General features: G+C 39.6%; 1 protein-coding gene across 3 annotated transcripts in view; it reads right to left on the reverse strand.

Moving 5' to 3' along the window:
- The window catches only part of LOC145980466 (uncharacterized), a 97846-nt gene that overhangs the window by 43971 nt on the left and 36204 nt on the right, over positions 1-17671 (reverse strand). For 2 of the 3 annotated variants that reach the window (XM_083113558.1, XM_083113557.1), the window contains exon 4: positions 17027-17512. In XM_083113558.1, coding sequence (XP_082969684.1) covers positions 17027-17512 — 486 coding nt within the window. Of the gene's footprint in view, positions 1-14044; positions 14927-17026; positions 17513-17671 lie in introns of those variants that run through there. The other variant, XM_083113559.1, reaches the window with a different exon arrangement.

A 17671-nucleotide genomic window follows, 5' to 3' on the forward strand; every position in this document is an offset into this window, starting at 1 on the left:
TTTCTTCTTCAACTTGAAAATGCGACATAGATCGCGAAATATTGAATAATTTCTCTTCGTGTGGTAAGTGTTTACTGTCTCCTTCATCATTAGTGTGTGTGTGTATATATATATATATATATATATATATATATATATATATTTATTAGAATGTCCAAGTCGCTGACCAGATGAAATTCCGTGCTTCTGAACGTAGACACATACTGTTCTAAAGAAGGTGTTTCCAATTTTACCTACCTTGAAGCCCTTCTACATAGCAATATAGAAGAAGAGTTAACCACAGGATCCAGGCTGAAAACAGACAATATTATGCACATGTAGAATTGTTCAAGTCCAAAAGCCTCTCCAAGAAGACAAAATTAAGACTATATAAGACACTCGTCAGACCGGTGATAGCTTATGGTGGAGAATCCTGGAAACTTGCATACAAAGCAGAAAGCAAGGTAATGTGCTTTGAAAGAGAATTCTTACGAAAGATTTTTGGCGCCATTAAGAATGAAGATGGATCCTATAGAAGTAGGTATAACATGGAGCTTGAAGAGCTGTTCCAACATGAACATGTGGGGAGATACATCAAATCACGTTTACCAGGTGTAGAAGTATGAAACTGGAATTGGCCGATAGATGGTGCTAGCCGGCAGTGGAGGGCACGGAAGATCGCGTAAGCAGCGCTATCTGCTGCCTGCCACTCCCGAGGACGTTATATCGGAACACAGTAACCCGAGTGCCAGACAGAGGAAGGTGTTGCACACCCGGAACATGTCGAGTTTTGTGCCTACGAACTACGATTTGCGGACAGCATTGGTGTTCTGTTATCATTTGAAGAAAACCACCGCAGAATCGCATCGAATGCTCGTCGAAGCTTACGGCGAACATGCTCTCAGGAAAACACAGTGTTTCGAGTGGTTCAAGAAATTCAAAAGTGGCGATTTTGATTTGCGAAACGAGGAATGTGGGAAACCTCCGAAAAAGTTCGAAGACAACGAATTGCAAACCTTATTGGATGAAGATGATACCCAAATGCAGCAGGAGCTCGCGGAACAATTGAATGTGACGCAGAAAGCCGTTTCTCGTCGGTTGAAAGCCATGGGAAAGGTGCAGAAAGCGGGCAAATGGATTCCGCATGAACTGAATGAAAGACAGCAAGGATCCCGCAAGACCACTTGTCAAATGCTGCTCGCCAGATACAAAAGTAAGTCGTTTCTCCATCGCATAGTGACCGGCGATGAGAAATGGATATATTTGGAGAATCCTAAGCGTCGTAAATCGTGGGTGAATCCAGGCGAACCATCGGCATCCACTGCAAGACCAAATTGCTTTGGAAAAAAGACACTGCTCTGTTTGGTGGGATCAGCGGGGCGTCATCTATTATGAGCTGCTAAAACCTGGTGAAACCGTTAACGCAGATCGCTACCAACAGCAAGTGATCAATTTACATCGAGCATTATGTGACAAACGGCCAGAACATCAAGGCAACACAAGGTCATCCTGCTCCATGACAATGCCTCACCACACACAGCAAAACGGGTCCGGGAAACGATCGAGGCGTTCAAATGGGCATGCGGCGTATTCTCCCGACTTGGCTCCTTCAGATTATCATCTATTTGCCTCACTGGGACACGCTCTTGCAGAACAGTCCTTCAATTCGTATGAAGATGTACGAACATGGCTCGCGGACTGGTTCGCTTCAAAAGAAGAACGTTTTTTTTTTGGCATGGCATTCATAACCTGCCGGAAAGGTGGGAGAAACATTCATAACCTGCCGGAAAGGTGGGAGAAATGTGTAACTCGCAATGGAGCTTACTGTGAATAAAATATTTTTGAATTTGAATTTGAATTTAAAATTTTGGGAGCGTCAGCACTCAGGCTATTTTGCTCCCTTCTCATTATACGGGGGCCAGCCCCTTATCATTACAAATAACAACTCTAGCGTTGCATAACTAAAAATGTTAAAATATTCTGACTTCTGTTAAAAGCTGAGGCCGTAAATGGGCACTCAGCACACACAAGGACAACAAACAGGACAACACACACAAAATTATACTGGCCATATTGCCAGTCGCCAGAGCCTCGTTAGTCTTTAGTCCAGGGTGCACTACGTGGAAGTGAGGTTGACTTTTGGGCGCCTACGTGGAAGGTCACCCCTTACACCCCGTGAATAAAATATTGTTTCTCAGTTGCAAACACCAGCCGTTTACTTCTTGCAAACAAATTCCGGTTTCATACTTCTACACCTGGTAAGATGGGCAGGACATCTGATGAGAATGGAGGACAGGTTACTACGCTTGGTATTAAACCAGAAACTATGGGGAACAAGACCAAAAGGAAGACCGAGGGGAAGATGGATGGATGTGGTTGAGAATGATTTAAAAAGGATGAATGTACTTAATTGGAAGAATGAAGCTCAAGACAGAACTAGGTGGACGAAGATTATTTGGGATGCCAGAGCCTACCAAGGGCTGTAGTGCAATAGAAGTAGAAAAACGAAGTGAAGGATAAATTCACAGAACATCAACAGCACTGTTACACTCGTTCATCTCGTTTATTTGCAGAAATCTAAGTAGATGCAAGTATTTAGAAGATTTTCTAGACTTTCTAAAGTTCTTTCACAGGGAAGCTTCTATATCTGTACAGGGTCAATGAAGTTAGCAATAAGTTGTGTTATATACAGCATATATGTATTGATGCACTTGTAACTTGAATTGTATCTTCTCCAAATATGCTGTATAAAGAAACAAACTGCTGGAGTACTAATTGAGGTGCCACTGGTGTGGCCTCCATTTACACAAACATCTGTGACTTTGACATCATCATTCACATTCCTTCCACATCGGCACTATTATTGAATACTATGTATTTTGCTTGCATTATATAAATATCTGTATCATCAAAAGTAGTATGGAATGTGTAGTAAGGGACAGTGCCAATAGCAGTCAATTAACACTTCAAAAGATATCTTAGAAGATATCGAAAAAACCTGTAGTATTTGTATGGTATTTCTAAATGTTATGTTTTATAATAACTTAATGACATCCCTCCCCTCACACACATAATTGAATTTAAATTCATTACGGTTAAACTTTAGAAAATGGATTTGGTTTATAAAGCTCCCCTAATAACCTGTCAGCCCCTGCGACTTCCCCACCCTGTTCTTCATTTTCTTCAATTCAAACACTACTAGGTAGCTCTATCTCTTTCTCTTTTATTTAATATCGATAGATGGTCTACCTGACAATAATGCTCGTCAGTAACACAGTACACTAGAAATTACAGTGTGTATAAATATATATATATACACACACACACACACACACACCAGAATATTCATGCCATTTTTAAAAGTTTCATTCGCCAAATGGAGAAGAAACAAGAATTTATTTTCTCTCCCTGTTGATTCTCAAGATGTCCAGTGACTGACATCACTCATCGAGGTTCATGAATGGTTACGAATTTATCCGAATGCCAGACTACCCCCTGAGAATTCCAAATGTTTGGAAAGGACCCGGGGAAACATGATATTTTGGAGGGTGGTTCTTGGAATTTGACAGTGATCAGAACGCTACATTTTAAAAGTAGCTTCGCTACAGCTACAGCTATTCTTCCAAAATGTAGCTTCGCTACAGCTTCAGCTACATTTACCAAAAAGTAGCTAGCTACGCTACTCCTATTCGCTACTCGCTTTTTTGCTACTTTTTGCGCTACTTCTGGATAAAAAACTTAAAGTAACCATGTGGATATTAAAAAAAATTCCCTACTACTGGTAAATAGATTCTGTTCACGATTATCACGATTCCCGTCATTCGATAATTTTGATAGCAGTGTTACTTCAGTTACTTATTTTTACTATATTTTCTGAGAATAACATACTTATACAAGTGGCATTTCAATTCAAATTTGATTTATGAATATTGCAATTAGGGTGTTACCCAAATTAATGATTACAACTATACACAGATGAAATTTGGTAGGATTACGTATTTATGTTCACATCAACATATTTTTCTTGAGAATAAATATTTCATTTTTTAATAGACTGATATGAAGGCAGCATTTTGAATGAAAAGTACCTGGAGTCCTTTGTTTACAAAAGGGCTCCAGGTTCGATACCCAGCAGAGGCACATAGTGGCTCAGATCCAGTCTCGATCAGCTTATCTATGATAAAATGGACTCAAAACAAAAACTAGGAAAGACGCCAAGTTGGGAGGATGGGATCCTCCTGCTCCTCCATTCCCCACATTGCTCATTATTCATCATTCTTCCTCATTCTCACAATTAGCCAAAAGTGGCAGAAAGCGACTATAGATAAGAGAATAATTAAATAAACCATTCATTCTCATTGTCATGATTGAGAAGAGTTGAAGAATAGATGAGGAGGTAAACAGAAGAGGACACATGAGTGGTGGACTATATCAAAGCGTTCGAAAATTAATATGGAACAGGGATGTACCTATGAAATGCAAGAAGGTAATATATAACACATACTATGTGCCAATAATTACATGACATAGAGAGACAAGAAAAAGATGCAGGCAGTGGAGATGAAATTTTAAGGAGGCTATGGGAGAAGACTAGAGGGGATAGAATAAGGAATGAGGAGATCCGACAGACAGTGGGTGTGGTGAAGCTTCAGGACAGGATAGGTCAGGCACGGATGAGATGGTTCGGGCAGTGAAAGCGAGTGGACGTGTTTTCGTTTGTCTCCAGCGGCCAGTCAAGTGGAACGAGATGGGGATCTCAGTGATGCAGTGGCGGCAGGCGATCGGCCTCTTCCGAGCTGCTTGGCGATCAGCCTCCCAAGGCAAAGTAGGAAGTGATTTACGGAGAAATACGTGCTACGTCGCATATGGATTGGTAGTGTTAACGCTATTGCTTATAGGCGGAATTGAGCAGAATCCAGGCCCACGTAACAACGTTGATGTCCAGAGCGAACTTTCCGAACTGAAGCAAGTTATGCTCCAGGTAAAAAGCTCGAATGAAGCTATTATGTGCGAAGTGAAGCAACTCTCTGTCACTGTGAGCAGACTGGTAGGAAGAATGGAAAAAATCGAGGCCGAAACAGACCAACTCAAGTTAGATTTAAGTGAAGTGCAGTCTTATGTTCGATCTCTGGAGGATCATATAGATGACCTTGAGAACAGGTCACGGCGGCAGAACCTTGTTTTTCATGGTGTTCCGAAAAAAGAACGCGAAACGTGGGATGAATCAGCAAACGCGGTGCGAGACTTAATAACAAACAGACTCCATCTCTCCTTACCGTCGGACTCCATCCAAAGAGCCCATCGTACAGGGAGAGCGCACTCGGGAAAACCCCGGCCCGTCGTGTGTAAGTTTCTGCGGGATACAACCAAGGAGGAAGTTCTGAAACATAGCAACAAACTCAAAGGCACCAACATTTATATCGAACAGGACTACTCCTTTGCTGTTCGTCAACAGAGGCAGCGACTGAAGAAGCATCTCTTCGAAGCCAGGCAACAAGGATGCAAAGCCCATCTCACGTACAAGTACCTCAATGTAAACGGTAAAAAGTATTCCATATGGGACCTGGAAGACAACCAGAGCGATTATGTAGGAGTTCCTGAGACACAAATTTCTTCGGACACTTCGTTTTCCAAGAACCAGGCTCTCCCCTCCCCCCTCGACATTGGAAATCTGACAACATCGGAGGAAGCGAGAGCGACAGCGTCCACGCTTCCGTCTGCAAACCAGTGCAAGCAACAGGCTCCCCCCTCCACTAATCACCCACCTGTGACAAGAAAGGAAGAGGACAATGGCCATCTTCGACAAATAGGTCAAGATTCCACCTCTCCTCTAGTTCAACGGTACCCCAGGCGCCAAGGCAACAACCTACAGAGAATTTGAAGGGAGGAACGCGGACTCGGGAAATGTAAACAAGCAAGTGCATGTGCCAGTTTGGACCAGATATCTGAAAGTGGTCACTTTCATCTTGGGCTTGGAAATCCCCACCCCCTCCCAAATCCCACCCCTCCCCCAAGTGACGTGGTAGCAGTGACAGCAACGGAGGAAGAATGTCAGCCCGGGGGCAACTCCCACAAACATAAACACGTAAGTTCTCAGACTAAAATATTTAGCATAGTGTACCAAAATGTTCGCGGGTTGCGTACCAAAATGCAAGTGTTCTCTCAGAACATATTATCTAACAATTACAGCATCGTAGCAATTACAGAGACTTGGCTTAATGAAAACCATCTAAGCACGGAACTTTTTGATGATCGCTATAACGTGTTCCGATCTGACAGGAACCCGACTGACTCTGGGAAAAATCTGGGCGGGGGTGCTCTTCTGGCAATTCATAACAAATACGCAGCGACGCTCGTAGGCAAATTTAACGACGACCCTAACGTCGACTCATTGCTTGTGAAAATTGTAATTCATGGACTGCCTACCTTATACATCTGTATTGTTTACTTTACTCCATGCTGTAATGACATGTCCTACAACTTATTTTATAATTTTCTTGAAAGGCATTGTAGACCCGCACATAACATTCTCCTCATAGGGGATTTCAATATCCCTTGCATAACAAGCAACAAATACAACCTCGTTAACGCCACTCCTGTATGTCGCGAATTATACAATCAAATGTGCTTTTTTCAATTACGCAGCGTAAATAACATTCAAAATAGTAACGGCAAAACTCTCGATCTTGTGCTAAGTAACGTTTTTGGCATGCAGTTGACACGAGAAACTCGGCCACTCGTGCCTGAGGACAAGCATCATCCTTGTCTCGTAATCGAAATAAAGCACAGAAAAAGGACACAGAGTAACCATCCACCAAACAACCTCTCGTACAATTTAAAAAAAGCTGACTTTAACAAACTATACAACAAACTATCGGTTGTTAACTGGGATACACTAAAACTCTGTGATAACGTAAACGAAATGACAGATATGTTTTACAACATAATATACGAAGCATTTGACGCGTGCATCCCCTTAAGACGCCTAACCCCTCCTAAATATCCATGCTGGTTTACCGCCAATATAATTAAAAAAATAAAAGCAAAGGCTCACCACCACCAAAAATGGAAGCAAAACGTAGGCAACCCAGTTCACCATGCCAACAAATTTAAAGAACTCAGAAAAGCAATCAAAAAAGAAATATCAGCCGCCCATAATAATTACTTGTTCGACATCGAAAGCAATATTCAAAGTGACCCGTCACTTTTCTGGTCATACATAAATCGCAACAGGCAAAACAAACAGTTTCCAGTTTCTTCAGACAATGAACCCATATTAAACCTGAATACCGTCGTTGATGAATTTGCGAAATACTTTCAATCTGTGTATGCAAACAATACGGCAAAGTATAACCTCGAGATCATGGCGGGGCACACAGAGTGCAAAACGCTAGATTCACTCAACATTCAGATGATCAGTATGTCTGAAATTGAAGCAGCTGTAAAAAAATTAAAGCCAAAGAAGTCAGCAGGGCCAGACAAAATCCCACCCTACATCTTCAAAGGATGTGTAGACATTTTAAAAATTCCACTCTTTATTATCTTCAATGCGATATTATCTTCTATGCAGTTTCCAGAACGGTGGAAAGTTACTGCTGTATGTCCAGTACCGAAATCCTCGGAGAACAGAAACATACAAAACCATCATCGTCCTATAGCTCTTTTATCTGCCCCTGCTAAAATATTTGAGCAAATCTTATATTGCCACATATATAACCATGTCAGAGAAACTTTTTCTGAATACCAGCATGGCTTTCTGCCCAACTGCTCAATAGAAACAAACCTTGGCGAGAAACTGCATTATATAAGCACGGTGCTAGATGATGGGGGGCAGGTGGATGTAATATACACTGATTTTTCCAAAGCCTTTGACACTGTAAATCATGATGTACTACTAAGTAAATTGGGCACTTTCAACTTTTCCCTTCCCCTCAGGAAACTTATGGCATCATATTTAATGAATAGAAAACAATATATTTCGTATAAAGGCCACACATCCAGCAAATTTCTAGTACGTTCCGGAGTACCTCAAGGGTCGAACATAGGACCTCTTCTCTTTCTTCTATTAATCAACGATTTACCAGAGCATTTGATTAATTCTAGAAAACTGTTATTTGCAGACGACCTGAAATTCTTTCAAAGAATAAAAAATATTGAAGACTGTGTCTGTCTACAACAAGACATAAATAGGTTGAGTGCGTGGTGCTTGTGCAACGGTCTTTCTCTTAATGCAGCAAAATGCTATTCTGTTACTTACTCTAAACAAAAAAGGATCTTAAATTTTCAATATAAACTTAATAATACCAATCTAAAAAAATCTGAAACAGCAAAGGACCTAGGAATATATTTTGACTCTAAGCTAACTTTCACTCACCATATTAACAAAGTAATAGGCAACGCTTACAAACTTATCGGGTTCATTATTAGAATGGGCAGAGACTTTCGAGACACCCAAACACTTAAGGTATTATATTACTCATTAGTGCGTTCAAAACTTGAATTCGGGTCTGTTGTATGGAACACTGACAGTATAGTACAGACTACAAAAATAGAGCGAGTACAATCAAAGATGTTACGTTATATGAAGTATAAACTTGAAGGTACTTATCCCAAATTTGATTCGTACAGTAATCTAATAGAGGAGCTCCGAATGCACAGGCTTGACGATCGAAGGACAGTGCGCGACCTGCTGCTGCTCTGGAAAATATATAATGGAAAACTTCGCTCTCCTCTTTGGATCTCACAATTTAAATTACGCGTTCCTAACAATAAGACGCGACCCAATCATCAAACCTTTTTTGTGAATAGAGCGCGAACAAACATTGTCAAGAAATCCCCTATCTGGAGAATGAGTATTCTCTACAATGCCTTGGAAAAGCGTAACAAAAATATTGATTTGTTCTCTATGCCATATATACAATTTAAAAACTGTGTAATGAAAACAATATCAAATAACAGTCACTAAAGCATGTATAAAAACCTGTATCTCTGAACTCTCTAACTGGGCGCCAGCCTGTTGAGTTCATTATTGAAAATAAATAAATAAATAAATAAGACTACCAGTAAGAGATTATAATGCACAAGGAGTGGGAATAAGGACAAGGGGGAGACCAAGATGTCTGTGGAAATAGCAGATAGTGGAGAGTGTTAGGAGAAAAGGACAAGATTGGAACACCTTGGAAAGAGAGAAGTGGTGGAAGACCAGGAAATAATGGAGAGGCTGGACTTCTATGTCGACCCAGTCAGAGGCAGGAAATGGCGAAGGATAATGATGATGATGTCATGATTAGCAATGGTTACAGAAAAGTGACACAAAAGTAGGAAAAATACATAAATTTGAAAACTATGTATATATTAACTAAAGAAAACTGCAGGAAAGTCAATAACTCGTACGTACTTTTTACAATATGATACAATATATTGAGGAAACTGTAGTGTAAACCCGAGTGTTCTAAACATATTGTAATTTTAAAATTTGTGAACAAATATTATCGTGAAAATAATTGTAATTCCAGAAACTCTATCATTTTTGTAACAATAATTTCTTGCTGGTGAGATCCTATATACTGACAATGATCAATGCTGTTAACGTACTGAACCATTTATTGCTGGCACTATTCCTTTGTCAGTGCAGTGGAAAATCCATTGCTCGTTTTTGCACTGCAAGTCGTGTCTTACACAGCAATTAATGACATTTTGGTGTCTCTTACACCATGGATATCCACAGGATTTGTTCCGGGGGTGATGGAAACGAGGCTCTTTTTCCAGCGGTGCAGCGAAGGAGGCATGTTTCTCCCCAAAATAGTGATACAGCTCAAAAAAAAAAGCTGTTAGCTGGAATATATTCATATATGTCAGTTAGTTATCTGGATATCTGAATTATTCAGATACTAATTAAATAAGATGCAGATATCTATAATCTACAATCTAGATAATCTGTATTTCCATGTAATAGACTTTGTCTTTATGAACCTCCTGCAAAATTAAAGGTTATTGTCGATTTTTTCTGATGCTGTTGCCACATTCAAAATTCACCTCAAAATGCTGAGAGAAAATGTAGCTGTAGCGAAATTTTCGCTACAACTACAGGAACTTTGTAGCTTAGCTACAGCTACAACTTCAATTTTCAAAATGTAGCATTGCTACAAGTAGCGCACTACTTCTGACCACTGGAATTTGATCACAGCTGCAGACCCAACCCACTTCCAGTTTCTTCCTACACGGTTGGAAACGGGCCTAGTGGCAGGAGGGAAAATGTCAGAAATAAAGAATAATATCTGCGGAAAACAGATGGCATTGATACTTTATTTCTAATGTTTTATAGTGTTCGCAAGAGCCGCCGTGGTCTAGTTTGTTGAACCCCATGGCAAGTGGTGAGTGCAGCACATTAAGATGCCAGGGAACTCGGGTTCGAATCCCAGTTCAGACATGGATATTTGTCTGTCCTCAATGAACAAGTCGAGATTTGACATTAATTGAGATGAGGTCCGTGTGGGGAAATCTGCTGCTTAAAAGATTCCCTTTGGAGAAAAAAAAGTCAGCAGGGTGTCTGATTGGCACGCAGGAGACCTGGGTTTAATTCCCGTGGTGGGTGATCTAAGGTTGGAATTTTCCTGGCCTTGTCCCCGCATAAATGGGTTCTCCTAGCCTCAAATCAATGGGCACCTAGGGGCTAAAGATGGCTGGAGTGTGGTACTGATCATATCACCTCCAAAAGAGTCGAAATCAAGAATGTGTAGAGCCCTACCCTCATGTTCTCTAACTGTGCCTTCATGGCATGATGGTGCTACATGCACGGGAATTTTACCTTTTTATAGTGTTTGAAATGGAACTGAAATATTATATTGGCATAAACACTTGTATTTTGTGCCTGAAATGTTTCATTGCATTAGTATATGTGAATAGAATAGAATAGTATCGCCTTTAAAGAGAGGGCATGTTTCGGCCTCACGGGCTGATGTTACAACAAACCCTTGTAAAATACATATTGCAATTGATATTTTACACAACACTTTCTGAAAATCAGTTTCACAGTAGAAAATTTAAAATATAGAAAAATAATAAACATATGCATATAGTGATAATAGCTGTCGAAATGATAGGTATAATAGTTAATTGGTATAAATTGCATACATCCACAACCCGAAATCTGGAAACGTGGGCCAACCTGCATGTGAAGTGGTTAGCATAGTGTGCTAAAACACTGCGAGCCATTGGTTCAAAACCAGACCAGAGCATAGGAGTTCCTTGTGAGTGGCCATTCAACAATTTCATCTAATCCCCATTCTTTATCATTGCCGCAATTATCCAAACGTAGCAGAAAGGGACAAATAATAACCAAGTTAATCAGTCAATCAACGGATACTCTGATTTAGAATACAGATCCAGGTAACCGGTCTTGGTTACTCCGAACTTTACATTGTTGACAATCCCTAGTATATATGTGCGTAATCATGTATTTATACGCAGACCTTCCCAATGACATAGTGGTGATGTTGTCGCCTTGTAATCAAGGAGCCCCGAGGTCAATCGTGGTGGAGACACATTGTGGTTCAGATCCCATTTTAAACGGTATGCTGGCTAGCCTTTCTGTGCATAAAATGAATTAACAAACAAACTCAACATGTTCTTTACATATAAAGAATGGTCCGTATCTACATTCAGAATGGAAGAATCGGCAATAATGTATTTAACATCAACAACCAGCCCTGTTACGGAAACACCACTGCTTCAGAAACAAAATTTACCCTTGTGATAAGTTGACTCATACTCTTGCACCACATTCCAGCTTCATATTTTTGTGGGATCAGAACACATTTTACCAATTTCATTCCACCATTTCAAGTCTAAAATTTAAAAGGTACCCAGCTAGAAGTTCAAAAGACATGTTGCTTTCTGTTCGTCTTCTAAATCTGTTGTATGTTGGGTCGAAACTACCCGCCATATTCTTTATTCTTTCTACAAGGTCATTAGGCCACTGCAACCGGGAGCACTTGCAGTGACCGTGCCGGCCGAAGCAGAGTTGGAGAAAATTGGGGGAAAAATGTGATAAAAAATCATTGATTTTTGGGACGTTGATGCAGAAAATGAAAATATTAGTCAGTGGTTTTCTAGAAACATCCTTTCTCAATGTTCAGTTAAAATTTGAAAATTTTCTGTCAACTGGTTCTTGAGATAATCGTGACCAAAGTTTCCCCCATAAGCTTGCATCGAAAATGCTCAAACTTTTCGCCGGGGTAGGAGATCGCCTTAATTTCCATTCTTCTCCCAGGTGAGTTCTGGTAGTTAAATGTCCTCTTGCTGAGCGTAATGTACTACAAAGTCAGGAATTATATGTTCGAACCATGATTAAGGCATCTGTCATCATTCATTCATCCTCATCAACATGATTAATCGAAGAGGCAAACAGTGATAGAGAGAGAAAAGTGTCCATATCATGGATATGATGAATTATTTCTATCATGAACCATTGGCAGACACAACATATGTCAGGAGAAATGTCACCGGTGCAGCTGTGGCATCCCAGGGTGACAGCACTCTAACAGTGAAGAACTGAAGTGAAGCATAAGACAGGCCATGAAAAACATTTAAGGGTACTTCAATGTCAACTAGATACCTCATGAGCAAACAATAGAGCCCATGTTGAATTACAATGAAAACAACCTAAAGTTGTTCTTCAACATTTATTTCTGCCATTATGACTTAAATGTATCAGAGAATTCTCGAATACAAAAAAACTCATTAATATGGTATTGGTTAATACGAAGTACACTCTAATCCCATTTCTCAAACAAAAAGATAGGATTTATAATGTATTTCACTATGGATAAATCGAAATACAGATAAATTTTAATAGAAAGTTGTTTACAAGACCCTTCCGCAAAACTGGTTTCGATTAATTCGAAGTAGACACGTGTGTAAGTCGACAAGAGAAGATCGAATGTGGAGAGAGCTTGGACGCTATTTTAACTTGACCTTGACATGTTACCTTGTCCTAAGAGCTGCTGACAACTCGAGGGAAGCAGCCCAAAATGCCTGCTGGACTTGCATTCTTTGTCAATGTGCATGGCACGTTAAGCTCTTTCACCACTGAATGCGCCACCTTGGAAATATTCACCAGTACCAGATGAGAAATGCGAAATAAGATCGCAGGAATGTTCCAAAATACAAGATGCGTGGCACCTGCTAGTCTTGTCTATCTGTCTACCTTTGAGCTTGAGATTCAGCAGTTTCCCGTGAGCGAGCAACTCTTAGCCTGGCAGTTGACAACTTCCGGTAACCACATTCATTAAAAACGTGTTCTTTGTGACCTGAAGAACTTCATAAAAAAGCGAAACTGTTACAGATAATCAAAGCCACATATGCCAACTAAAGATAGTCAACCCACTAAATGGGTTGTCATCTAGGTCTCTGCAAAAGTTTACCTCAATCTTACGTATGTTGTAACTCCCGTTTCCTGCTTCATACGTTTCCCAACTGTGTCGGTCATGAAATTTGCCAAAAGAGTGTTCTGTTGGCTGAGTGACATCTTCCTCTTTTCCTATTAGGGGAGGGGGGGGGGTCAATGCTAATTGTTTCAGCCACGATTTTCTTGCTCATGTGCGCACATGAGCTGATTCCGGGCAAGGGTGGTTCCCTCTTCCTTTCCTTTGGCATCTAAAAAAAAGCAACCACAGGGTGGCCACTCCAGGACCATTATAAAATTCAAGTATAATTACTGGTTTTCAAGGCAACTTTCCAAAATTCAAGGCTACAAGAAGATGCTCTTACTGCTTCAGCCTTACCGCCTCTCACCACCACCTGCCCCCACCCCCTCATAAATACAGTATATTAATAATATATAGGGTCTTTGTGATTCCAATGTATCCCTAAATTCTGATTCAATTCCATTTAATTTAAGGTGTAGAGTTTACATTTGCCATTTCACATACTGGGACTCGAAATACATCAACAGACACAAGTCACAAATGTTACGGGATATACTAATCTACGAAAAATCGTTAGTTATACAAGAATTTCAAACTCTAATTTACCTAATTAAAATTCAAGATATCTCAATAAACTTCCGTCTGTCAGATAGATTGTTTTGCAAAGGGATCTAACAAAGTAAACAGATTGAGAGAATTCAGTTTTATTTTCCAAGCAGCTTTCTTTTCCTTTCTTCACAAACACAGAAGCTGAACTGTGAAATACTTGCCTCAGGGAATTTATAAATAGGCTATGTATAAACTCAATTGGATTTGTAATAATAAAAGTTGCAATTTTTCACATCTACGGAGGAAATTCAAGCAGAATTCACGCATAATTCCCAGAGCCAAAATTTCACATATAATTCGCAGAATTCAAGGAATTCCAGGTGAGTAGCCACCCTGAACCAGTTCTGAATGTGTTCTTCAAAATGAACAAAAACCTTAGGATAAGAAGAAAAAAGTGACCCCCTTGCTTCTCCTACAACAGCTCATTCTCCGCCACTGCCCACTGCTGTGCATATAATTTCAGAATTCAGGTCCCTCTTTCTTGTTTGAATGCAGCTGTGTGGATAGGAAATATTGCCCCTTTTATTGTCTGTTGCATGGTAAAACATAAAGCAAGAATCATTTCTTTCTTTTTCACACAGCTGATAAAAGTTCGGTCTTCGACAATTGTATTATCTTTAAAATGCAGAGGATTTCCCTTCTTCCACCTGCTGCTCTAACTTCAAGCTGGTCTCATTGTCTTTACACTCCAGCTGGTGCCAGTGTTTCATCTATCAAAGATCTCGCTTGTCGATAATGGCAATGACTCATCCAGCACGAAGGAAAAAGCATCATTGTTTTGAATCTCGCAAAGCTATTTTGATTTGACGATAACAAAATTTGATCCCCAGAAATAAAAACAAGAGTTAAAACAACTTCATGATGCATAAAAAGTTCGTATAATCGCCGCTTTCTTCAGAACCATTTGCATACTGAAAAAAAAATGCAATGCTCAATACAGGAATGGATGCCAAGCCTGATAAAAAAAAAAGTAGTTATACAAGAGTAAATGTTCTGGAGCAAGTGTTTGACGTCCACAATGCTATTAAATCCAACAATAAATTGTCATTTAACATGAGAGTAAATAACAGTCCCCCATTTTGATATCTGAAAATACACAAGTTTTCTAAAGCTTGTTTTGAGTTCATTTTATGCTGATGGACTAATCGTGACTAAATATACAGTTTAAAGTGGAATCCAAACCAGAGTGATTATCCAGTGCAGCGCTGTTTAATGTGTCATAGAATACACATTTGGTGCAAACAGATCGCAAGTTTCGTGTTTCCATTTTCAGGGTGGATTACATTGCAAGTTGAAGAGTTTGGACTGCTCCCTGGAAAGGGGGAAAGGGGGGATATGAAGTTGACTGAAGCAAAGAAAACATCACTTTTTTTTACGATGTGTTTTAGACAGACAAACCAGAACAAAATTTAAAGCCCATTTTTTTTTCTGGTGCCGAGAAAGGTTGTGTTGTCTCCCAAGAGAATCTTATCTTACCAGTTAATCCTGTAACGGACAATGTTGTAGTGAACCCACACACAATCCAATATTCATTCTATCCAATTATCTCCAGTCTCTTGCTCGCACCAGTGTGACCGCTGTCAAGGTTCTTCTGAGTTTTGCTTCTTCAAATAAATGAGAAATTGTTTTCCTTTCCGTAGGTCTGTGTGCAAACGGGTTTCTTATGAACTAGAATGTAAGAATTTCGTGGAAGAGCAACGACTGTGTACAATTGTGTAACGTGCAAGTTTCTGTACGTTCATGACTTCTAAACTTGGAAATGGGTGTGGTTCACAACAGATTCACTGAAGGTGCTGTGGATCTTATCTTCGCCTGTCTTCAGTCCACATGTACTTGCTACCCTTCAGTGAAGTAAGGTCAGCAACAACAGGAAAGTTGTGGTTACCGTGAAGGTTACTAAGAACCAGATACGATCAGCTACTCCATGTGCAGAAAGCCCCACATTAGAGGACACCACATGCGAACGACCGATAACACAATGCAAGGACAGTCAGTCCTCTGTCCATGCCTCTCTGACCTTCTACACTTCCTAACGATGACACGAGGCAACAGAAATAACCCTGCCTAAGGTTGTTTCGGCCACACCCAAAGTATATAAGCCCTAGTCACAAGACTAGAGGTGTGGTAGTCAACCAACAGATCTGAGGTACGGCCGGAGGCTCTGTCCAGTCTCCGACCCAAGATGGCTATCCACCCAGCCAAGTCCAGGCTGTCTTCAGGCACTCAGAAGATGGACAAGGATCTTCACTTCAAAATTACTAAGTATCGCTAATCTACCCTTCTTTCATTTCCTTAACACATAGGTTGGGATATTCTACATATATCACCATTAACACTTCTCTATAATAAACCTTGTTATTGTTAATCACTACTTATGCGCTTAAGTATGTCTAAATCTTACAGGTTCTCCTATTTAGTATTAAGACTCTACCTAGATAATAATGCATTCTCTTTCAGCTGTAAGCCCAGATGTCTGAGTTACATAACCCCTAAAGGTAGTGCTTGGGGACTTGGCTTGAGTAATCCATACAATTGAAAGAAAATACAGTTTTTTAAAAGACTTTTTGGTGAAAACGATTTCATGTTCTATTTTCCTTACCACAACATGCATCCTGTGCATAACAGGTTGTATAGCTATTCAAGATAAATGGTGTTACGGTCTCCTTGCAATCTTTGTGTCTGCATAAGCTCCGTGTCCTCATTTTGTGTAACATTTTTACACTTTCTTTAAAACTTACAATATTATTATATAGTACATATAAAGCTTATTATCTAAGCTACTACCAAGTATAAAACATCCGTTGTGGGGGTAATTTATACTCTATTTTATTTATACCTGAAAAGCAGGTATCATCTTGAAATGTTTGGATAACTCGAAGTAGACATTTTTTTTGGTCCCTTGAACTTCATATTAATGAGGTTTTCCTGATCCTCTTTTACTAACATTGTAAAAGGTTTATTGACACTACTTAAGTAAATATAATGTAGATATTCTTGGATATTGTTATTACCTGGATTTAGTATCTTCATCCTTTACTGGGTAATTCATATCCACATCTCTCCGATTTATTATGTATCTTTCTTCTCTTTCAATAGTTGGGATTTCTTCATCATTATATTTCACAATTTCCTCCTTTTTTACATATTCTCTTTTCACAAATGAAATTTTGTTTTCTTCACTCATGTCAAATGTATTTTCCTCTTCCTTGATTTCTGATTTGCAGACAACTGACTGCTCTGCAATACTTACATTTTTAATTTCAACAGGTTTTGTATCTGATAATGGCACATAACTAACATTATCCAATTCATTCTCACAGATATCCTCCACTTCACATGTACCATATTTAAGCACTGATGTTTTCTCATAGTTTGTATCTTCTGCTTTTAAGGGAGAGCTGGAATTTGGGAGTTCTTTAATACATTTTCTTTGTGAAGTGGTAAAATTGACTTCCTTGTAACATTCCAATTCTGTGCAGCCGGATGATATATTTTCACTGAAATCATCAGACATAAGAATATAAACAGTAAAAATAGTGAGTATATCAATAAAACAAAGACAACAAACTTTTACTCTCAAACTTACTGAGATTACGTTGCAATGAAAGTGTGATATCAAGAAAATGAGGTTAGGTAGTAAAAATTAAGAGCCAATA

Source organism: Lepisma saccharinum, chromosome 27, assembly GCF_977018435.1.
Source record: "Lepisma saccharinum chromosome 27, izLepSacc3.1, whole genome shotgun sequence".
Lineage (NCBI taxonomy): Eukaryota > Metazoa > Arthropoda > Insecta > Zygentoma > Lepismatidae > Lepisma > Lepisma saccharinum.